Genomic DNA, 25,177 nt, shown 5'->3' on the forward strand with positions numbered 1-25,177 from the left:
ACTTGAGTTTATGACATGATTTCTAAAAATCGGTTCATTGTATCATTACGAAATTTTAATGTGATATTTTGCTATATATTGGATGTTGTTAGGCCGATACATCAAATTATGTGTGTTGGCGGCTATTTTGTACGCCAATTGTAGCGAGCGTTTTTCTGTGACTGTATTACGAAATAAGTCGTTAACCAGGAAAGGAGACGAGCAGTAGGCTCTCCCTTTAAAAATAAAGTTAGTACTATAGGAGTACGTGTTTAAGTTCAATTGTGTGATTGAATCTCATTAATGCACAGTAGTAGCATTTTTAGGTTACATTTTTAACTGAGCTATTGAAAAGTTGGTCCGTCGAGAGCGATAGGGTAATTGAAAATGAATGCTAAATATAATCGTCAAAAAGGAACTGTAAAATCTAAAGTTACTCAACTAGAAAATTTTGCTAAGGACTTTGAGCCATCAGTGGATTCAAAACAATTACTTGATGTGAAATTGAACAATATCGCCGACATCAAAAAAATGTTGAAGCATTGAGGAAAATATTATACGCTCAACCAGAGACTATAGACATTAGCGTGTTCGACGAAGAGCTGCTGCACATAGATGAGCGACTAGAAACTCTGGAGGTAAGATTTCTTTTCTACCAAGAGTCGATGAAAAGTCATCATAAAGTTAATGTTGATGAGCGTAAAGAAATTTCACGTATAAAATTGCCAGAAATTCCTCTACCAGAATTTTCTGGCAAGTATGAGGAATTCAGTCAGTTCAAAAATCAATTTAAGTGTTTAATTGAAGGCAACGAACAATTAACTGACGTACATAAGCTGTATTATTTGCGAGCATCATTAAAAGGGGATGCAAAAAAGCTTGAAACAGCTGACGAAAGCTATGTTTCTTTGTTTGAGGCGTTAACAACTCGTTATGAAAACAAAAGAATAGTTGTTGACACTCATATTCAAGCTTTAATAAATTGCGCTAAAGTTCAACATGAGTCGGCTAAGGAATTGCGCAATCTAATTGACAATGTAAATAGAAATTTAAGAGAGTTGAAATCATTGAAATTTGAAAGAAATGATTTATCAGACACCATGTTACTGAATGTATTACTTCAGAAAATAGATAAAGAATCCAGAAAGGAATATGAGTTAACATTAACAACTACCGAGGTTCCTAAACTAGACAATTTTCTGGAATTCATTGAAAAAAGAAGTATAATGCTTGAAAGTGTCGGAAAAATAAATAGTCGTCAGCAGCAGCCTGACCGCAGAATACAACCGAAAGCAAAAACTTTCATGGTATATGATAGTGATAATATCAAAGAATATACAAGATCTTGTGTCTCTTGCAAAGGTTTTCATGCATTATTTAAATGTGTAAAATTTCAAAGAATGAGTGTTTCGCAAAGATATGAATTTGTGCGAAAGCATAATTTATGCTATTGTTGCTTAAAAATTGGCCATATTACGTCTCAGTGCTTATCAAAGGTCGTTTGCTCTATTTGCAATTTGAGACACAACACTCTCTTACATCGGGGAGAAACGGCGTCTGCAAAAAGCAATAAAGATGTCATCCAACGAAAAAGCGAAAGCGCTTCCCCCATACCCTCAGAGGGAGGAGCAGTAGGGGGCCAACAGCCAGATGTTCTTCATAGTCTGAGCAATGTGATAAACACAAATTCATCAGCACTTCTCAGTACTGTGAATGTTTACGTCTGCGATTCCCAAGGAAAAGAGACTCGAGTTAGGGCCATACTCGATAATGGTAGTCAAGTGAACATGATGACAACAAGCTGCGCCGAAGCCCTCGGGTTGAAGAAAGAAAATGTTTATGCCCCCGTTTGTGGCATTAATGGCTTGTCACATACCGTGAAAACCAAAACTACCGGGGTAGTCGCAAACAAAAGCGGCGAGTTCAAGAAAGAATTGGATTTTTTGATTGTATCCAAAATAACAGATTTCACCCCATCGTCTCCTCTTGATTTATCTGGCTTGAAGTTTCCCGAAGGAGTTGAACTTGCTGACCCACATTTTTCCAAGCCTGGGAAAATACAACTTTTGATCGGAGCAAAAATATTTTTTGAGGCATTGAAGAGCGGACAGCTGTATCTCAGCAACGAAGTGTTGCTTCAGAATTCTGTATTTGGGTACATAGTCTCCGGGACAATTTCTCACTCGTCATCTCAGCAATGCTGTTTTCTCTCGAGAGAAGTTGAGGCGTTAGATCAATCCATTAGGAAGTTTTGGGAAATTGAATCCGTGGAGGAGAAGCTACCCCTGAAAAGCAAAGAACTTTTTTTGCGAGGATCATTTTGTAAAAACCCATCGTAGAAATGAAAGAGGGGAATATATAGTTGATCTTCCGATGAAGGAAAATGTTGAACCTGGGGAATCCATGCAATTAGCTGAGCAAAGGCTGAATTGGCTGTGGAAAAAATTGGATAAAAATCCCCAAATGTCTGTTCTTTACAAAAATTTTATGGCCGAGTATGAGGACTTAGGTCACATGCAGGAGATGATGGAGGGACATGAGGATATAAAATATGTTATGCCTCACCATGGAGTCTACAAACCTGATAGCAGTACCACTAAATTAAGAGTAGTTTTCGACGCATCAGCCCCTTCTACCAATGGGTTATCACTTAACAACTGTTTGTTAAATGGGGGTGTGGTCCAAGAAGACATCTTTTCGATACTGCTAAGATTTAGAAGACATAAAATCGCTTTCACTGCCGATGTGAAAAAGATGTACAGGCAGATCTGGGTCAATCCTGATCATTGCAACTTACAATGCATCTTATGGAAAGAAAGTCCGTTAGATGAACCCAAACTGTACAAGTTACTTACAGTAACATATGGAACAAAATGTGCACCATATTTAGCCACTAGGGTGTTAAGGCAGTTAGCTTATGACGAACAGAAGAAATATCCTCTTGCTGCTGCCGCAACTCATACTGATTTTTATGTTGATGATATTCTAACTGGTTCTAACGATATAACAAGTGCCATTGAATTGCAGCAACAGCTGATTTCTATGTTAAAATGTGGAGGCATGGATTTACACAAGTGGTGCTCCAACGAAAATGCATTGTTGAACAATGTTCCTGTTCATGAACGAGAATATTGCTTTCAGGATCCTGAAAATGACACGGTGAAAACTTTGGGTTTAAGATGGAACCCTAAAGAAGATTGTTTTGGTTTCACTGTTGCTCCTGGTAACAACATACCTACCAAGCGTGCTGTGTTGACAGATATCGCAAAATTATTTGATCCGTTAGGCTTGCTTGGTCCTGTTCTAGTACAAGCAAAGATTTACTTGCAGAAGCTCTGGCTGTTGAAAATCGACTGGGACGATGAACTGCCGTCTCAACAATCGAAAAACTGGAGAAAATTCCGAGAAGGACTTACAAGGTTGACAAACCTCCAGATTGATCGTTTCGTCTTAGCAGACTCTGCTGAAAAATTAGAAATTCATGCATTTTCAGACGCGTCAAAGGATGCATACGGGGCTGTTGTATATGTGCGTTCGATTACTGCCGTGGGTGACGTGAAGGTGGTGCTTCTTTGTAGCAAATCCAGAGTTGCACCTCTCAAAGTAATAACCATACCACGTCTTGAACTTTGTGCTGCAGAACTGCTCTCAAAGCTTGTTGAGAAGGTGCTATCTTCTCTGCGTGTGGAAGTGGACAAGGTGTGTCTGTATACCGACTCAACAATAGTGCTGGGTTGGATCAACGCTTCACCTCATCAATTGAAGGTATTTGTTGCGAATAGGACATCCAGAATCAAAGAAATCACCAAGAACTTCCATTGGTATCATGTGAAATCCGAAGATAATCCTGCAGACTTAATTTCAAGAGGAGTTAGCCCTGATCAAATCATCGATCAGACTTTATGGTGGAAGGGACCAGGGTTTCTTCATGAGAGAAATATCGACTCCACAGATGGAGATTATCCTATTACATCCGATGCAGATTATCTCCGAGAGTTCAAGAAATATGCTGATATGACTTTGACTCTAAATCTGAAAGAAGTTTTCATGGATTCTTTATTTCGCATTACAAATGATTATGCTAAATTAATTCGCATTCTTAGTTTTGTTTTCAGGTTCATCCATAATTCGAGAAATCCACTTAATAAGCGAAAGGGTCCTTTGTCACATCAGGAACTTCAAGGTAGTATGCAATATCTAGTTCGTTGCGCACAAGAAATAGAGTTTAAAGGTGACATATCCAATCTTAGAAAAGGGAAATTGGCAACAGACAAGATAAAAAACTTACTTCCATACTTAGACGAAAAGGATATTTTGCGAGTAGGTGGTCGTTTACGGCACAGTCAAATAAGTGATAGCCAAAAACATCCGATCATATTACCATCAAAACATAAGCTCACTAGAATGATCATTGAGCATCATCATAAAAAATATTTACACATTGGTCCGCAAAATTTATTGTATTCTTTGAGGAGAGAATTTTGGCCATTACGTGGCAGAGATATGTGTCGTAAGGTTGTACATGACTGTATCACTTGTTTCAAGATAAAACCTGTAACAGTAGAACAACTCATGGGGGATTTACCTAAAGAAAGAGTCACTGTGAACTATCCCTTTAACTGCTCTGGTGTCGACTTTTGTGGACCGTTTCTGATAAAATATAAGGGCCAGAGAAAGGGGATCTACCACAAGGTGTATATTTGCATTTTTGTATGCATGGTCACGAAGGCCACTCATTTGGAAATAGTGTCTGATTTGACATCCGAAGCATTTATCGCTTGCTTGAAAAGATTTGTTGCCAGGAGAGGCAAACCTCAAAAAATGTTCAGCGATAATGCAAAAAACTTCGTAAGTGCTAATAAAACTCTGAAAAATTGGTATGCCGATATTGTGCAGAGTAATAACAATCTCGTCAACTACTTATCAGCAGAGGGTATTCAGTGGCAGTTTATACCTCCCAGAGCACCCAACTTTGGTGGTTTGTGGGAGGCCGGGGTTAAATCCTTTAAGCACCATTTGAAACGTGTAGTTGGGAATTCGAAACTAACATACGAAGAACTGTTAACTATTGTCAATCAAGTAGAGGGAATTTTAAATTCACGTCCGTTAACACCACAATCTAGTGATATAGATGATTTAGATATTCTTACGCCTGGTCATTTCCTCATTGGTCGCCCAGTCACTGCCATTGTAGAGCCATCACTGACTGATGTTAAGGAAACCAGATTGAATTTATGGCAACGTACATCTAAGTTGGTGCAAACAATCTGGAAGCATTGGCAAAACAATTATTTGAGCACTTTACAACAACGAAATAAATGGAAAGGTTCCAAGCCCAACATCAATGTTGGAGATATGGTTGTCATGAAAGAAGAAAACCTCCCAAGTTGTAAATGGATTTTGGGAAGAGTCGTGGAGGTTTTCCAGGGTAGGGATAATAAAGTGAGAATTGCAAATGTAAAAACAATGAATGGGATCTTCAAAAGATCAATATGTAAAATCGCGTTGTTGCCGTTAGAAGGGTCTCGATAAAAAAAAAAAAATCATTAGGTTTCCGCCTTGAAATTATAATTGTATAATATAGTACATTTGTGTATGTATATAGTGCATTTGTATTTTATATAATTAATTTTTGTTTCGCAAATATGATATCTGTACTGCATCGAATTTTTGTTATATGTGAATTTGTTTATGTATTCAAGTTTTATATTGTCGTATTTATTGAAATTAATATTTCAATGCCGGGCGGCATGTTAGGCCGATACATCAAATTATGTGTGTTGGCGGCTATTTTGTACGCCAATTGTAGCGAGCGTTTTTCTGTGACTGTATTACGAAATAAGTCGTTAACCAGGAAAGGAGACGAGCAGTAGGCTCTCCCTTTAAAAATAAAGTTAGTACTATAGGAGTACGTGTTTAAGTTCAATTGTGTGATTGAATCTCATTAATGCACAGTAGTAGCATTTTTAGGTTACATTTTTAACTGAGCTATTGAACAGATGTAACTTACGAGCATATCATGCAATCCTTTAAATTTTGGTTCATAACCTGCAACATCACTAGCTAAACGCACTGTGAAAATCAAAAAAACATTTCATTGACAAAATAGTTTGTAATCGTGTTTCGAATATTACATGAATTTCGCCAAAAATTTGACATAAAAATGACTTTTTCATAGAAAATGACACAGGTAGACCAAAATTTGTTACTGTTTTCACCATTTCGAGACACTTTCTATCAAAAAATGCTATTACAATTTACTTCAGTACTCTTATCATGCTGATAAAATGGTGTTCGAAGATGTACTAGGATGTAAAATTCTAGAATAGCTTACCACCGGGGTAGTAAATTCTAACATAATCGACACGTTTGAAAAGAAATACGATAAACATGTTAGGGTAAATCGAGAAGTTATCCATACTTAGAATAAGACAACTATAAATATATTTTATGGGCATTGTATATTTTATCATATATTGTTTCTAGTTTTTGTAATTGCATTTTTAATTGGGGGTTGCTGTATCTTAGAAATATAACATCTCCATATTTGTTATGGGCATTCTGCCTGTTGAGGCTTTATATTTGCATTTGTATTGCTTTGTGTGTGAGAGAAAGCAACTGAGTACGTCGAGATGTAACTCTATGTACGTCGCATCCGTGTTGCCTTGTGTGCCAACATATTGGAAAAAGTGGCAGTGTCACTTCCGGAGAGGCTAGATCTACCACTGCCACGTAGCTTTGGAAAGCAAATTAAGACCAATTCGATATCGGTTTGGCAGGCACGCTGGAACCCGAATACTGCTAAGGATGCGTACAAGATCTATTCCGGAATATCTGTTCAGATTCCATGAATCTAACAATGATCGGTGCCTCTGTGGAGCTAAAGGTACCCTTCTCTATTATGCAACAGTGCCCAGAACCATAAAATCTACATTTTGGCCCAGTAGAGGCTTCTAGAGTATTCTTGTGGAAATAACGCTCGTTAAGAAGTCAAACACCTCATCAGGTATGTAGAGAAAAATCTCCATGCGCTTCACAGCAAGAAAAAAGCCGGTGCGCAAATGGCCATTCTCCCAGTTCATATGCAGACCCAGACTACTCGCCATCACGTACGCGATCTACGTACAAAGTTGAAAGGTCTTGAACCCTAGACGAGGGTCTCCATTGGATTCCCAGGCCAGAATTTTTTTCAGGCCTCTATATAAATTTCAATTGTAAAAGCAGCATTCATATCGGGACCCATCAGCTTCCTTTACGCAGATTCCATGGGCCATGACAGTTGTGTAATGAATTAAGATGTTGAATCAAGGATGCAAAATGGGTAGAAGGTAGTGTGTAAACCCCTCCAACATAAAAAGCCATTTCCTATTACTTTTCAGATAATCAGAGTTTTCAGTAATCGAGATGATCTCTGTCCCGTTTAGCTTGAGAGTATATCGACCAGCGGTTCTCAACCTTTTTTAACTCATTTCTCGTTGAGTTTATTCTCCTGTAATAAAATTCTATGGGGGAGCCAAGTAGGCCAATTTTTCATTAAAGTGACTGATATATAAATATTTTTAAATGATAAAAATATATTTTTTTTTAATTTTACTGTTTTTTAATTTTCCTCGAGCGGCTGCGGTGCCCCTGGAGAGTGCCCAAGGGCTCCGTGGAGCACCGGTTGAGAACTGCTGAATTAGACTATTGTAGATTATTTCACAACGGAATGTTTGAGCTCACCTCTTGCCTAGCACATCCTGGTTCAAACTAGATTCATATCCCTTCACTTCTAAGACAAATGTGAAAATTAAAAATTCAATGAACGATGGAATGTCTCCCCCACTCCCAGGTGTGTGAGTGAGTAATGTTTCTAAAAGAACAGTACCCAGGAGTGGAAAATGGAAATTTTATTTTTGTAGAAGGAAAAATTATTTTTGTAGCAGAATTTATCAGTTTTATAGCACTTTAAAATTTTGTCAGTAAATAAAATACAGTTTTTAACATACATATATATGCGGTAGCATACGTAAGATTATTTACTCTTCATGTTATCAGAAAAAGGGTGTGTCCCCCACACCACAAGGTACAAAACAGAGATTTCCTCTAGAAGAAATACTTTTTTTTTTTTTTTTAAATCGTAAAAAAATTGAGGCTTCTTTTGATATTTATATTTTTACATTCTCTACAATATCAACAAATGAGAGGCCAATATATGGTATTACAGATTTTAGTAATAATGCAAAAATGAATGTTTTTAGATTTAGCTTGTAGACCTGGTAATCACCAATTTAAAAAAAAAATCACTAAAGGAGGTACTTATTATTAAAAAAATGGGCCAGGTGTAATTTTTTTCAACTGATATTTTTTTCTATTTTTATGCTTGGTGGTTTCTATTATGTTTTGCACGCTGTTTTTTTTTTTCGGCATCCGTAGTGTCTGACGGCCTTGGCGACTCTTCGTCGGGCCATCAGACATGTGTGGCGCCAAATAATCGCCAAGTGGCGGACCATACGACAGCTGTTCCAAGGAATTCCGGGCATAAATATTCTATGTATTAAAACTAAAACCCGGACCCTTTTTTTAATAAACGGATCCGGGCATGAAAAATTCTGTAGGTTCATTTTAAATAATAAACCGATAAAACAGAAGGCATGGCAATGGATGAATAACTAGGGTGACCATACGTCCCGTATTTCCCGGGACAGTCCCGGTATCTTCTGTTTTTTTGGCTGTCCCGACTTTTTAGCAAAAGTGTCCCGGTTTTTCCCGTATTTTGCATGAAGCCTACTTGAATTTTTATTCTTTATTGAAGTCAAAGATTGAAATTATTTTCAACTTATCAATTATATTATGATAACTACAACTATCTCCCATATTTGTCTTAGTGAAAATTTTTTTTCGGGGAATTCATCCACTGCAATTAGCAGTAATGCTGTATTTCCCGCCATTGTGATTTCTCCGTTATTTTAACAATATTTGGCAACTTTGTTCGGTTTTGGCGTCATTTTTGGTGATAATTGACGATGTCCCGTATTTGGAATCCCAATGTCCCGTATTTCTGTGGAGGAAATATGGTCAGCCTATGAATAACTAATAAATACAACGAAATAATAAAACGGTATGATACATCATTTGGATTATTATCTACTGCTCAGGTTGTAAGCTACAGAAGGGAGGAATAATAATCAAAGAGAGAGAGAGACGCGCTGGAAATCGGAAATGGAACAACGGCTGTTTAGAATTTTTGAAAAAACGCGGTGAACAAAAGAAAAATCCTGTTGGGTGAAGCCAGCGCCATCAGTCGCCCAACGAAACCGGAAAAGTGTTAAAAAAATACGGCAACCTAGAGAAGCATTATGACGGTCTTGGCGACTTATCGCGAGAAAAAAGTCGCCAAAGTCGTGGCGGACCATACGTCATCTAGGTTGCCATATTTTTTTAACACTTTTCCGGTTTCGTTGGGCGATACTAGATGGCGCTGGCTTCACCAAACAGGATTTTTCTTTTGTTCACCGCGTTTTTTCAAAAATTCTAAACAGCCGTTGTTCCATTTCCGATTTCCAGCGCGTCTCTCTCTCTCTTTGATTATTATTCCTCCCTTCTGTAGCTTACATCATTTGGATTATTATCTACTGCTCAGGTTGTATCATACCGTTTTATTATTTCGTTGTATTTATTTAGTTATTCATCCATTCCCATGCCTTCTGTTTTATCGGTTTGTTATTTAAAATGAACCTACAGAATTTTTCATGCCCGGATCCGTTTATTAAAAAAAGGGGTCCGGGTTTTAGTTGTAATACATAGAATATTTATGCCCGGAATTCCTTATGCCCCGATCTTTTTATTTTTAAAAAAATGGGCCAGGTGTAATTTTTTTCAACTGATATTTTTTTCTATTTTTATGCTTGGTGGTTTCTATTATGTTTTGCACGCTGTTTTTTTTTCGGCATCCGTAGTGTCTGACGGCCTTGGCGACTCTTCGTCGGGCCATCAGACATGTGTGGCGCCAAATAATCGCCAAGTGGCGGACCATACGACAGCTGTTCCGATCGGTTTGACTAAATGGTTATTGGTACTAAAATGAATCCACTTCTAATAATAGAAACCCTTTTTATCTGGATCTAACAATTTTTAAAATTACAAAACAAAGACCAAAAAAAAAAAAAAAAAGACAACCTAGACTAATTGGATAATTTATTTCAATTCTATTTTAAATTCATATTAAAACTTTGTAAAATCAAAATAGCTGACATTTAATGCCAAAAGTGCAAATAAACCACACTTTCACTTGATTGGGATGCAATATGAACTAAAATGTGAAAAATTAATTTAGAATATAAACTCTTTCCAGACCCTGTACGCACAAATTCTTGCTATATTCTTTTTTAATCTCGGGGTTCAGCTACTACTTCAAGAATTATGGTGTTTTATCTGTGAAGTCAGGGCTGAATTCCACCCCCTCCCATTTGTTCATACTTGGTCTAAAAGGATTAACACAAACTTGGAACTGCTCTCACAAATTCATACTAAAATTTAGTTTTCCATAGACCCAAGAATTTTCTTTTTGCTGCTCCTGAAACAATCACCCTAACATTTTTAGTAAATTGAAATTATTAATATAGTCTGGCTAATTACTTATACTACCAAAAGGTAAGATTGCATTTTTAATTTCAATCTTTTCAGATTCTTAATAACTCTATTTTCACAATAAAGTAGTCATCAAAAATTATGATTAACGTGTTTTGAACATAGAATGATTGTTTAGACCAGTGTTTCTCAACCTGGAGCCATACGGCCCCCTTGCAGTCCTGGGATGTTCTTAGGGGCCATGGATGAAAATCAGAAGAAAGGGGAGCCACAAAGACCTGTGAAGAAATAAGCTTTAATGTGAAACATGGTGGTCAAAAGAGCTGACTACTTTCAGAATCTAGCAGTAGTCATTGGTACTAGGGCAACATTAACCTGTGTCCATCTCTCACGGCTTCATGTCCACAGGGCCTACATGATGAGATCTGGTGCTATGATTTTCGCATGTAAGCTGTTACCCAGCTAAGTATGGGGACCCCCATAACATTACTCTGCCTGGGCACCCATGATATTGAGACTCTTGATGCATAGAACCCCACATGAAGGAAGCTCACTGAAGCTGCCCAGGGTAGGCACGTATACAGGGTGAGATCCCATTGGATTGGGAGGATCGATTTATTACGTAGGTTCGTTCTGTATTTTACAGGTGCTTATTTTTCCCATACAATTTGCCTGTTGGGTGGAAAGTGGATCCGTGCTTGGTCTAGGGTTAAAGAAATAGACCGTATTTACAAATTTTGTTCATTATAAATTTAGTTCTGACTGAATTCAATTCAATAAGTCGCAGATGAGAGTATGGAGGTTACTTGATAAGACTGGGGGCCACGAGAAGAAAATATGGTCAAAGGGGGGCCACGGGCTGAAAAAGGTTGAGAAACACTGGTTTAGACCATAGTTTTCCAACCTTTTTGTCCCATCGCCCAATTCAGAAATGTTTTTCTCCTACGCCCCCAACACAATTCAACCCATAGGATCGTTTTACACCCGTAGCTTCTACCGCCCCCCTGGAACATTCCACAGCACCCAGGTTGGGAATCACTGGTTTAGACATGTCTAACCACTTTACGATCCAGGACATAATATTGTGTCCAAACGCCAGTGGAGAGAAAAATAAATTCAAATAATTCTTCTTTCATCACCACCACAAAACTTTGTTGCAACCCTATAAAAAAAATCTGTCCTTTTCATCTTGGTGATGAGGAAAAACATCTAAGGTTAAATAGGTTGTATACATACATGTAAACATAAGAGGGGAAAGAAAACAAGTACACGAGGGTGAAGAGAGAAATATACTTAAGAGATATATAGTAGGTATTATCTGTAATACTTGAAGAGTATAATAATTTACTGTTTTCCTTTCTTCGTTTTCTTATTTCCTTGCTTTTTCCAACATGCCATTATGTTAGAACAAGGTTATCAAAACTTGTATCGTACTTATCACTAATTCATAGAGCAGAGATCATCGGAATTTCTCACCAATCGCTTGTGACTGAAGCGGTTAAGGTGGTGCACAGCAGATGAATGTATAAGTTACATTTTCCTTACAAAAATATTAGCTATTGGAAATTTGAGAAATTTTTGAAATCTCAATTTATCCTAGTCAAAATGTGGGATTTTTCCAATGCTTACTTTTAATATAATTGTACAGTTGCATATCAATAGTTAGTCTAAAATTATGAGAAATATAATTTTATAGTTAAGCATGCAACTTCTGCAGGTGTGAAAAAGAAACACCTTTAATACAAGTTGATTTCGGGGAAGGGTAACCCCATACTAAAAATTGATTTAAAAAATTATATAATTATAATCAGAAAAAAAATTACTGCATGAGAAAAAATATGGTTTACTTAAAAAAAGCATTCTCAAGAAGACAACAGATCAGTAAAAAATTTGTTCGCTTGCAACTATCTTATATTTTCACGCTACTGTTTTATCTAAAATAAAATATGATTTCACTCACCGGGACACAGTCCCCTAATCACATGAAAACATAAAATAAAAATTCATTAGATGGATGCTAAATCATCCAGTATTCATGACTCAATATTTAACATTCTCGTCACCCGAATGATTGATATTAATAGAACTTTATATAATAGCATAATATCACACTCTGAAATCTCAAGTGTATTCTTTTTTGTCCAAAAATCCTGAAAACTACCAACCCTTAAATAACTCAACAATAAAGTCATTTTATATTTCAGACATGGTAAAATTTTGACGACACTCAAATATCGAGAAAATAATTTATTATTGTAAATCCATCAAAAATGTGTGAATTATAAACTCAATTTTTGGCACAAGCTCATTTAGAAAAATCTGCCCGAATTAAAAAATTAAAACGCTATATAATTCATGAAACCATAAAGGGTTAAAATGGCATGCAAATTTTGGAAAAATATTGATCCATCAAATGGGTGCTAAAGGATTGGGCATCACTCAGTGTACTGTCTAATACAGAGGCGGCTCGAGACATAGCTTCGGTACATAAGCCGCATTAGTAAAACTGCTGTGAAAGCTCCCAGCAGTGTTCCACTCTTCCTCACCGCGAGGAGTGCAGGAATTTTCGGCTAGGTTCCGCGGAGTGATGTCGACCAACGGCTCATTGATGATTTATAATACCGGCCAGTTTGCGACACAGGCAGGAAAACATCAATATTAGCAATTTGGTAGAAAATCGTATTTTTAGAAGCAAAAGTGTATAATTGTGTTAACTGGCCAAAATCGTTCTAAATCCGATAAAATCGTTACAGTTGGCAGGTATGAATTATGGGATGCACTCCAAATAGGTATTAGGAAGTTGAAACCAGAACCATCAAATAAAACAAAAGTAGGAAGAGTAATCTACGAGATGATGCAACATCTCTCAAGCCACCTATCAGCATCTTGTAAGGTCTATGCCAAGGAGGATTGGTGAAATTTTTAGGTCAAAAGGTAAACACAAATATCAAATAGGTGGTCATAATAAATTACCCATTGACTGTATAATAATCAGTATTTCAGCTACTTATAAGATTTTTTTTTCATAAATGATAAAAAAGTTTTATGAACACCAAACATTAATTTTTACATGCTTAGAATTTTGATAGTGTTAATGCTCCATACAAGCTAGTAACAAACATTCAAAAATTTCAGATAAAACTTCATGACACGTGAAAAACAAATAAACTGATTGAAAGTGGTAAATAAATTGAATATCCAAGTCTGAAGTGATCAAACATTGAATAAAAATATGCAATGAAATTGTTCATATTTTAACAAAAAAAGTTTATATGTACATTTTATTTTTAATATCACATTAAACAAGCCACTACATGCAGCAGCTTTTGTTGCTGCTACAGAAAAAAATAATCACAAAGCCACACACAAGCACAATCTTTCATCTGACAGTTTACAAATCAATAAAAACTAATACAGCAATGATGCATCTCCATTCACTGTATTAATCATATGATGAGGAATAATACAAATGTCTGTGAAAAACATATACATAATTAGTCTATTGTACATTAGACAAAAAAAAAAAAATCGGATCAATTATCTTAGGAAGACACTTCCCAAGCTGATATTTGCAGTGATAGACAGAATAAATTTTTTTACATAGAAATTGTATGGTCAAGGCATTATTTATTTATTTATTTATTTATTAATTTATGAAAAAGATCCCATGAATATTGTATATAATCATAGCTACATTTTCCTGAAGCATTTTTTTTCAGTGGCCTAATGGTTATTGATGTCAATATTATCAGGAATGGAAGTAGTATATGTTGGTGTTTCCAGTTCTTCATGCTTTTTCATTTTCGTGCCTTGCTGAAGCTTATAGTGATTTATAATATCTTGATCAGCTGGACAAGACTGGGTGAAAGCATCAAGCTGATACATATGATACATATACTGCCACAAATCTGCCATTTCTGGAAGTATTTCAAAATCAGCAAAATATTTTCCTGGAAAATAAAAAAATAAAAAAAAATTACTACCTAATAACATACTTCAGTACAATATATTAGGGAAAAACACCAATGTAAATATACCCAAAATCTGAAGAAAACATCAGCTAGACGCTTTTCAGAAGTGCATGAAGTTCCTTCTTCAGTAGCAAAGACAAATTGTAGAGAGAAGGGGGTGGGAAAAAAAATTTCCCTCTATATATACTATTTGTCTTTGCTACTGAAGGAACTTCATACAGTTCCGAAATGCATCTAGCTGATGTTCTCTTCCGATTTTGGGTATATTTACGTTGGTGTTTTTCCCTAATATATTGTCTCGCCCAAAAGGTAATTCATTTTTATACAGAAAACGTCTATATCTAACTTTCTATATCTTTCCTGAAATTACATACAAAATGTTTCGAAAAAATAATCATCAAATGTTCAGTGCATAAACCAAATAGCCAGACTTTACTGCATATATATAATATGCACTTCTGTCTTATCCAAAGTTTTTTTTTCTTAAGCATGTTTTAAAAAATAATCTGCATGAACAGGGTTCCTACAACTTTTGACTGAAAGATTTCCCTGGCCATCAAATAACTGAATATTTTCTAACACATCAAATATTTATCATCACAGTATTATCCAGCCCAAAAATTGCATGTAATACAATAATAGATTTACATTTTTCAATGATAAAGATTTACATTTTTCAATGATAAAGATTTACATTTTTCAATGATAAAGATTTACATTTTTCAATGATAAAGATTTACATTTTTCAATGATAAAGATTTACATTTTTCAATGATAAAGATTTACATTTTTCAATGATAAAGATTTACATTTTTCAATGATAAAGATTTACATTTTTCAATGATAAAGATTTACATTTTTCAATGATAAAGATTTACATTTTTCAATGATAAAGATTTACATTTTTCAATGATAAAGATTTACATTTTTCAATGATAAAGATTTACATTTTTCAATGATAAAGATTTACATTTTTCAATGATAAAGATTTACATTTTTCAATGATAAAGATTTACATTTTTCAATGATAAAGATTTACATTTGATTAGGACAGCAAATGTTACATATTTTATCTGAAACAATGAATGATGAAATTTGAACATTCAACTGTATGAGATATTAAGAAATTTTTTGATAACAGCATTATCCAGCATGCTGGAAAGTAAGTTACATATTCAGAGCAATTCTTAAATATCTAGACTCTAAGAATTAATGTGGTCGGCTTGAACCTTGTCTCTCCACATCAGAAAATTTGTCAAACAATACGTTTCGGGCAGGCCACCCTCGCTTGAAAGTGGATGAAAATAATCAAGTACCACCTAACCATTTTCAGCGATCCAACGTCGCAACTGGGACTGATAGGTGTAATGAATTCAGAGTGGGAATATCTACGACGTCGCAGGTGCGTGTAGTGCAGACAGTTCGCAGACATCAGTTGCTGGTGAACAGATTTGCTCCAGAGACATCTATCTCGGATGTACGTCACATACTGCAGGACACACAACTCTAGTACGACTGAGTTAAGCTGAATACAAGGAACTCAAACAACTATGCATCTTTTGTACTAACCACTGTCGATAGTCAATGGGATTCATTGAGTGATCCATTCCACTGGCCATCTGGTATACACATCAGAGAGTTTTTTTGGTATTCCCAGATATCTTCTAGAGGATCCAGCTGGAGATTGTACTATAACGGAAGCATCGGCCAGTCAGAGGGACACCTCTAATCAACAATGACTGTACGGACAAGAGTCCGTCAATTTCTTCAACAAATGAACACCCATCCGATTCTAAATCAAGAGTTACAGGTATATTCATAAACCCCAGAAGAATTGTGAATAATATTGACGATTTGCATTGCTGCATTCAGTCATACGAGGTCAACATTCTGTGTAAAGTAGAGACTAGGTTACATCAGTCAGTCTCATCTACCAGGATACGATATTTTCCGATACGACAGAGAAACTATTGCAGGAAGAGGTGTATGCATTATTATTCGAAGCAGCCTGAAACCTAAGCTGGTGAACGTGCATAATGGAAATCAAGATTTTGAGATAATATCGGTGGATATAAAAAGCAGAAATAGGAAGTGCAAGCTTATTACGGCGTACGTTCCACCAAATAAAGCATGTAATTTAGATCATAGTTCTCTCCAAAACACAGACCAAAGACATTATTGTTCTGCGTGATTTCCGGTCATTTTGGCCGGGGACTTCAACATGCAGGGAATTGATTGGATAAACGGGAGATTCTCATCTGAATTGGAGTCACAGTTTGTGTCAATATCAGCAGAACTAGGCCTTGTTCAGTTGGTCGATTTTCCTACAAAAGGTGAAAACTGCTTAGATCTTCTGTTTGCTACCGATCCTTCAGTAGTCTATGAGGTATATGCACTTCCATCCTTCTGCAACAGCGATAATCCACCGCAATTGCCGATACACTTCTCATTGCATATTACAACAGGATTAGATTGTCAATCAACACTAAACTATTACAGTGCAGATTATCCACGATTATCAACTATTGTAAAAAATTTGCAGAACCAAGTACTGGCTGGAACTATCTCGGCTGCGGATGCTTTGCCAGCTCTATTTCTGCGGTCTCGTGAACATGTTCCCCGTCAAATGAGATTTAGAAATAAAGACAAGGTTTTACGCTAAATAGGAAATTGCATGCTTGGCATCAATATAGATCAAATAGTCAAACCACTAACGAACAATACAAGGTCATGGCTAGGAACTATGCAAATTACGTCCAAGAGAAAGAGTTTACATCTCTTCAACCTCTGTAAAAATCAAGATTGGAACTTTTTCCACCGAGATGTCTGCGGCAGACTTCGTGTATTCTAGGACATACCAACGCTATCTGAGAATGGTACCACGATGACAGAAGATTATGAGAAAGCAAACTTTTTTGAGAAAATATTTTCTTGTTCATATAATTTCAGTTGTTCCAGTTACGAACATCGTTATCATGGCCTTAGATGATCATCCCTTCTTTCGTGACATGTTCAACACTCAGACGATAAAAGCCATTATGCTTCTCTTCCTGGTCCTGACGGAATACCCAGTTGTTTCTACAAATGTCTTTCAGACCCGATATCTTCTCTGCTTAGCTCCATCTTCACATCCTTCTGTGACTATGGATCTATTCAATGCTCTTGGAAAACTGCAGTTATTAGTCTAATTTATAAGAATAAAGGCTCCAGGGCAGATCCGAATAATTATTCCCCAGTATCGTTAACCGATATATCCTGCAAAATTTGAGAGATGCATCGTCAATCAGTTACTTCCATTTGCCGACGAGATTGGCTTAATCCCCTCGGTGCAGTTTGGCTTCATTCCTAGCTGCTCTTTACCAGTGCAGCAGTTGATTTGTCATGATATATGGGAGAGTGCTATAGACTCTGGACAAGAGATTGATGTAATTTACGTCAATTTCCAAAAGGCATTTGATAAAGTAGACAGATTGCTACTACTGAGGAAGCTAGCTTGCATGGGGGTTCAGGATAAAGTTGTGAGGATAATTCAAGAACTGTTATCAGACAGAGTTCATCAGGTTTGCGTAGCCAGCGTGATGTCTAGAGAATGTCAGGTGCCAAGCGGAGTCGTCCAGGGATCTGTGTTAGGCCTGATCTTATTTACTTCGTACACTTACAATATTACTCAGGCTGTGTCACCCATCTCTCTATTGTAATTTGCTGATGACGTGAACTTATTCTCTCCAGTGGAAAACACTAAGGGGCCTAAGAATTGCATGCCAACAACTTTTCCAGTGGAGTTGTCAGTATAAGCTACCTATTTCATCATCAAAAAGTGGATCAATGCATTTAGGTAGACGCACCGATCCTGAATATTATCAACTAGGTAATGAAACATTACAGCAATTGGTTACATGCGTGGATTTAGGTATTGCAATGAGCCGCATTCTGGATTTCACTGATCATTATCATGGCATAGTCTGCAAAGCTAATAGAATTTCATATATGTTGTGTACGGTATACTGTAAGTGCGATGCGCATACGTTGTCATATGTTTTCTGTGTGTACGTTCGCCCGACTCTGGAGTTCTGTTCGCAAGTATGGAACCCTTACAAAATCAAGGACAAAAAGCTCCTTGAAAAGCCACAGAGGTCGTTTATTAAATGAATACCTGGCACATGAGCGGTCTATCTTATTGCCAGAGACTTCAATTTCTGGGTTTACACTAGCTGGAATGGTGTAGAATCGCTGCAGATCTGAAGATGTGCTACAAGCTAGTCCACCAAATTGTTTATCTACGAGAAAATCTTTTTTTGAGATCATAGACAGGTGAGTTAACCTACGTAGGCATCGCTTCTGAATAAGAATACCAACGGCTAGAAGGGATTGCTTTTTCCATGGATATAGATGCTGTGTGGCGAGAATATGGAAGTCTTCCATCAGACTTGTATGCGCCTGCTACGCAAGATTTGCTTCCGCTATTGAGGATTTCAACCTGACTCTGTATGTGAAGTGCTTCCCGTTCTGACTATTTTTTTTTTCATAAAGTATAAGTGCATTTCATGCCTTTTAGGGTTACTGTAAATAAAGTAAATTTATTTTCATTCCTTTTCTATCCCAATCCAGTTTTCTGAATACTTCTAAAACAACAGTAAAGAGTTTTGGTGAGATAGTATCACCCTGTCTGACTCCTTATTTATATTTAGGCATTTATAATTTCTAGTTTGTTGTAGCCACTCAGTAATGAAATACCAGAAGCAAAATAATTTTGATACTATTTCTAAAAAAAATTGAGCACTCTTTTGACATCTCTAGAAATAGTCTTACAATAGAATGGTTAATGTTTGGAAAATACAGTATTGCAAACATCTCTATTAATTCACTAAATCCCACCAGCACAAAAAAAAACCGATGTCATGAAAATATTTTGAGCAATATTTAATTGGAAAAATTATAAAAAAAAGTGAATAAGCATGTTATAACCCTTCAAAAATATGTACCTATTCTGAAAATTATTTGATTTCTTGCATTGTAACAAAAAGCATAGATGCAATAATTAATTTCACTATCTCATATCAGCACAATTTCTAAATTTTTGAAAAGTGTGAATGTTTGATTTTTATGGCATTTCTGGTATGGTATGTTCAAAATGTAAAAAAAAATAATTTCTTTAAACTTGCTTATTACTTAATATTAATATATTAAATCCATTCAAGTGATCCTGGATAAACCTCCCTTTTCTTTGAACATTTAAAAATCTGGTATCCAAATTTTATCAAAGTAGAGTAGATGAAAAAACAGCTATAAAAAGATAACACTAAGAATAAAGAAAGAAAAGGAAAGTAAGAATATCGCTCAGTAGAAAGGAACACTATACTGTAAATATAGAAAGAAAGCTAAACTATAAAAGTGATTGTGAGGACGAGTGTGCATGAAAAATATATACAGTGGAACTTTGGTTAAAGGGCAATTCACATAACGAGCAAAAATTTTGTTTCCATTAACGAGCAATGATTCACATTACAAGAAAAATTTTTGCACTTTATTTATTTTCACGTCAACACAACTAAGCTGATGTTCCGCTTTCGCCCACACGTGCTGTGAAATTGTGGGTAATATTCTCCCCTACAGTCTTCAGTCAGTGTGTTTAATTCAAAAATGAGCACCCAAATGAACGCAAACTGTTTACGATATGAAACTAAATATAGCACTTTAACCACGCATATGTGCACTTGAAGTTTTTTTAAATTCTTCTTGGAGAAAACTGTGGGCTGATTGCATTACTGAACATGACTTTTAGGGGTTCACTCATGAACAAGGGCCCTTCATTTCTGAAAAGGTTGTGTCCTTGAGGAAGACCATGGGACTGGAGGTGCTAAGCCCAACATTCAAGAATTAGTCGAGGAACATGGTCATATCCACAGACAAACTGATGGATCTTCATTGCATGCAACAGCTTATGTACTGGATCTTGTCTGAGGAAGAGAAAAATTAAGATTCCCTCATTTCAAATGAGATTAAGAGGGAATCGCTGCAAAACATCGGCAACAAAAAACATCGTCGCCAAAACATCACCAAAAATAAAATAAAAATATATCGTATTTCCCTGCATATAATCAGCGGATTATGTGTAAAGACATCCGATTTGCTTAATGCAATTTATTAGTTTCATTTCTTTCTTAGGATATAGAGACCACTGCATCTCTTGAGATTCTGGAACAGAAATGAAGGTACAGGTTAACTTGGTTAATCCGAATTGTTGGATAATTTGAATAGTAAGAGAGTTTGATTTTCCTATTAAATTTAATGTTGAAATTGTTTAATTCAGTTTTCTCCTAATGTTTTGGATAATTTGAAGTTTGATTCAGATAAGTCATTTACAAAATTTCTCTTTTCTCATAATTCCAGTAATGTTTTTTACCAGTTTCACACACTGGCTTTTATCTTCCCGATGTAGCTGGTGTTTTTACCAGATCTTGGATGGCTTCATTAGCAATTGCCAATGGCAGATGCAAATGCTACTACTCAGAAAATACATGATTTTTCTAGCAAAACGTGTTGAGGATTCATTTCTATCTGGCATTATTGTTCATTTTTCGGAATATCAATGTAAACATTTTTGCTATGTCCAAACGAGGTTTATACGATTGTTCGATTCTGAATTATTATTTCGGTTAACTTACGGATGTGTGGACATTGGTGGAAAAGTGAAGAATAAAGTCACACTGAATATTTTCATGAAGAGGACAAAAACTAATCTAAGAAAACAACAGAGTTCCCCATTCCAACACTTGTAGAAACTACAGATGTTAGAAAAATAAGGCTGAAATGGTGTCTTTTAAATTATCAACATCAACTTGAAGATTCTGTCAATGTTTAGGAGCATCCTAAAGAAAATTACAAATTTACAAATGAATAGTTTTAGAGATCATTTAAGTTTTCTACAATCACTAGTTGTAAAAAAAATAAAACTTGGTATCGTAAGTGCAAACATTCTATACATTTTCCTGTGAATCTTGTTTTTCCTGTATAACTTTTGTAGCACGCAGTGTAATGACATGTAATTTTTCACAGGAAAGCAAAAGCATTTTTTCAATCATATGAATAGCATTTTTCACAAAGTAATAAAAATTATAATTATAATCGTTACTTTGTTAAAATTATGTATCCCAAAAGTTTATGGAAATTATTGAATACATGCAAATTTGAGACTCATAATCGTGACTTAAGGTTTGAAACCTGTAAATGCAGTAAGAAGGCATAAGGTGTGGGAGAATCTTTTGTTTGCTAGACGGCAAAAGCAACGTAGCTTTCTGTGGATGAGATTAACAAAATTCTGAGATTGAAGTTGCAAAGTAAGCCTATTAAATATTTTTCAAAGGCTTTAAATCTTTGCAAATGCATAATTTATTGCATTTTAACCAGTAAGATGACTTACCATCCAAAATGACGTTTTGGAAGACCTTGATATACAACTTCACACCATGATAGGTTGATAAAAAGAATGGTGTTCACCAATGTGATGTTTGTTTGTGGAATTGCTTAGGCCTCTGGTTTGAATATATTGCCAGCTCAGTCTTTTAAAAAGAATATATTCACATATTCACAAACTCACAACACACCACATTTCGAGAGGTTAGAGTGAGCTCGAAACCATGTAGCTTATGGAGACAAATGGATCAGTGTCATTTTCAGTGACGGAAAGAAATTAACTTAGATGGCCCCAATGATATATACAAGGTATTTTCACCATTTGAAGGAAAAAGCTAAGCTCATACTTCATGGTGGAGATTCAGTGATGGTATGGGCAGCCTTCAAACTCAATGGACACACATCTTTACCAATGCTAAATAGGAGACAGGACACACAAAAATACATAGAGGCACTAGGAAATAATTTAATTATTTTTGGTTAAATTTTAAGGGGGCAGAACTTTTGGTTTTCCCAATAGCGTCTGTAATACAATATTTTTCAAACATTCGTGCATTTGTTTTGGAGTGTCTGAAAAATGACTTTTTGGAGATTCCATCTGGGACAATGTAAAAGCATGTTTATTTTTTCTTTATAAAAGTAGTCATCCCATGTTGATGAATTAAATTAGAACTTTTCAGCTGTTCCCTTGAAATTCAAATTCACCAAGTTTGACTGTATTTACATATTATACTGTCCAGAGGCATGCGCAAGAAGGGGGGCCTTGTACCCCCAACCTAAACCAAACATTAATTTTTTAATATTCTTGTAAAAATAATTAGCACTAGAACTGCGGAGTGGGTCAATTTGACCCAAATCTAAGTATGTTTTCATTTATCTCAAAAACTTACAAGCAGATGTTAAACAAATTTCGTGACTTTTCATGATATCATATGAATATTAATTCACGAAAATTTCATTATATTCCCATTTCGTGTTCTAGAGCTATAAGCACTTATACCTAGAACCGTGGTTTGGGTCATTTTGACCCAACGTCCTATTCTATAGGGAAAAAAGGGTGTATAATTTTCTTGGAAGTGGTTACCCTTTCTAAAAAGTATTTGTAAATGAAGATAGTGAAGAATAAAGGTCTTTCAAAGTCAAGGCCAATTCATTGTCAGAGCAGATTATCCTTTTTCAATGGAGGAATGGCAAGTAGAGCTAAATATATTTTTTTCCTTTGTAAACTTGAATACCTGGAATTCTGAAGAGACTCAATAAAGATTTTGGGGGAGTAAAAGTTTAACTTTAAAAAAAAATGTGTAGTTGAAATTTCTGTAGGCAAACGACGTCACAGAAAAAGAATAAAATTCTGGCCTGCACCAAATACGTTTTGAATGGATTTCTAAATCTTCGGAAGTATCAGCGTTCAACAAATCTCTCTCTTTCAGAGCACATAGTGATGCAACAGATCAAGTCATTTGAGAACAAGGGCAGAAATGCCTCAACCGACACTTTTTTTTTTTTCACTACAATGAAGCTGGCTCAAATGCTAAAAGCCAAAAAATACGAACTTAGTAGAGACAGTGAGACGAAATCAAAGAGCAATATTATCTGATGCAATAAAGATAGTGAAACTACAGTTGTATAGAACAATGATGCCGCAATTACAATTTATCAAGGAAAGGAAAGAACAATATAAGTTTTTCATTACTCAGCACGCATCATCTGGCAGTCGATATTGGAAGTAGTAGCCCCAAAAAGCTTCCACACACACAAAGTATTTCACACTACAATTCAAAAGTGTAATGATCGTTGTTGTAATGATCGTTGTTGTAATGATCAAATGCCCAGTAAATATTCGGTGAAGGTAGCATCACACAGACGTTTTCTACAACATCCTGGATCTCACTATAAAAAAATTCCTATATTTTGTATAGAGCAGTACAGAAGGCCAGAACTATTTTTGGAAAGCAGTGCCTCTAAAATCTTATTAAAGAGCTGCGTTGATCATATGCATTGCCTTTGCGCAAAAGGAAACGTTCGTGCGCTCTTGAACATGTTACTGTTCATGAGCAATCAAAATAATAATAAGAGTAATAAATAAAAATAAACGAGTCTGATGTCAGGTAACATAAAAATGGGGAAACAAAACTTAATTTTTGCATGGGTTTTGCAACTTCAACATGCGATGTATGTGCAAGAATAATGAAAGAAAAAATTAGCTCAACTGCTCATCATAAATTCCACTTATCAGTAAGAAATCAATACTCCCTTGTTTGATAATATCATATTATAGATTTTTCTCATACTTAATTTGACGTGCTTATTTTACATCTTTGTCATATTATGGGATAACTGAAAAATGTTTTTGGACTGAATAGAATAAATAATGTATACTAAATCTTATTTTTACTGAATTACATCATTTTTAGCTAATTTCAAAGCTCATTTTATATTCATAAACAAATATAATTTTCCATTATGAATACGCAATTAAACAACATTGAATAAGAGTAGGGGGAAACCCCAGGAATCGAAAATAAATTCCTGTTTTCGCAATGAAACACCGTTTTTTCACAGTGTGGGTCAATTTGACCCAGTCCGCTGTTCTAGGTATACCGCAAGTGCCACGGTTCTAGTGTTAAAATATCTTTTGCATGTTATTTTAATCAATTTCTGTTAATGTTTCTTGAAGGTTAGTAACTCTTCTCCGGAAATAATTCCACATCTCTCTCTCCTTCCCATACAAACACAAAGAGTATTGCATAGCTCTTCAAACTTTTTTTAGTCGTAAGCACTGTCTGTACCTCATCATCAAGAGAACACCTTTACGGCAAGTTTTGACATACAAATGCATGAAAAATTAGGATGACTTTCATCCTTGGCTGTAATTTGTACAAGGTGTTTAATCTGGATGTTGATTAAGTGCTCGCAAGCACGAAATCGAATACAAGCATTCAGCACCATGGTGCTCGTAAGCAACAGGTTTAAGATGCCTGGAGTATTGCATTGAAACATCGTCAACAAAATCATAAATGAAATATTTTTAACTCTAAAAAGTATATAGAGTAATCGAGGCTAAAGAAAACGTTGTGTAAATGGAGAGAATCGTGTAAACAGGGTTTCACTGTAAATAACTTATCTCTGAAATTCCAGAGAATTCTCAAGAAATAAGATTTCCTGTTTCCGATGATTTCAAAATGTCTGGAAGTCGGAAACTCTAATCCCAATCTACGTAAATCATATAAATACAGAGTGTAACT

At 35.7% G+C, this 25,177-nt stretch overlaps 2 protein-coding genes across 2 annotated transcripts in view; one reads left to right on the forward strand and one right to left on the reverse strand.

Moving 5' to 3' along the window:
- Positions 1 to 2,352: 2,352 nt before the first annotated feature.
- On the forward strand, positions 2,353 to 13,465 carry LOC149080355 (uncharacterized). The gene is made up of 2 exons (XM_089238721.1): positions 2,353 to 4,162; positions 13,302 to 13,465. Exons 1-2 carry the CDS (start codon positions 2,353 to 2,355, stop codon positions 13,463 to 13,465), a joined length of 1,974 nt encoding a protein of 657 aa, XP_089094847.1.
- The window catches only part of Clic (chloride intracellular channel protein 5), a 103,706-nt gene continuing 88,666 nt past the window's right edge, over positions 10,138 to 25,177 (reverse strand). Inside the window, exon 5 of the mRNA XM_089239487.1 lies at positions 10,138 to 14,498. Coding sequence (XP_089095613.1) covers positions 14,272 to 14,498 — 227 coding nt within the window. The 3' untranslated portion in view covers positions 10,138 to 14,271. The remainder of the gene's footprint in view (positions 14,499 to 25,177) is intronic.

The sequence above is a fragment of the Pholcus phalangioides genome, unplaced genomic scaffold, assembly GCF_987345545.1.
Source record: "Pholcus phalangioides strain wild (caught in Gottingen) unplaced genomic scaffold, Ppha-v1.0 ptg000011l_1, whole genome shotgun sequence".
Taxonomy (NCBI): domain Eukaryota; kingdom Metazoa; phylum Arthropoda; class Arachnida; order Araneae; family Pholcidae; genus Pholcus; species Pholcus phalangioides.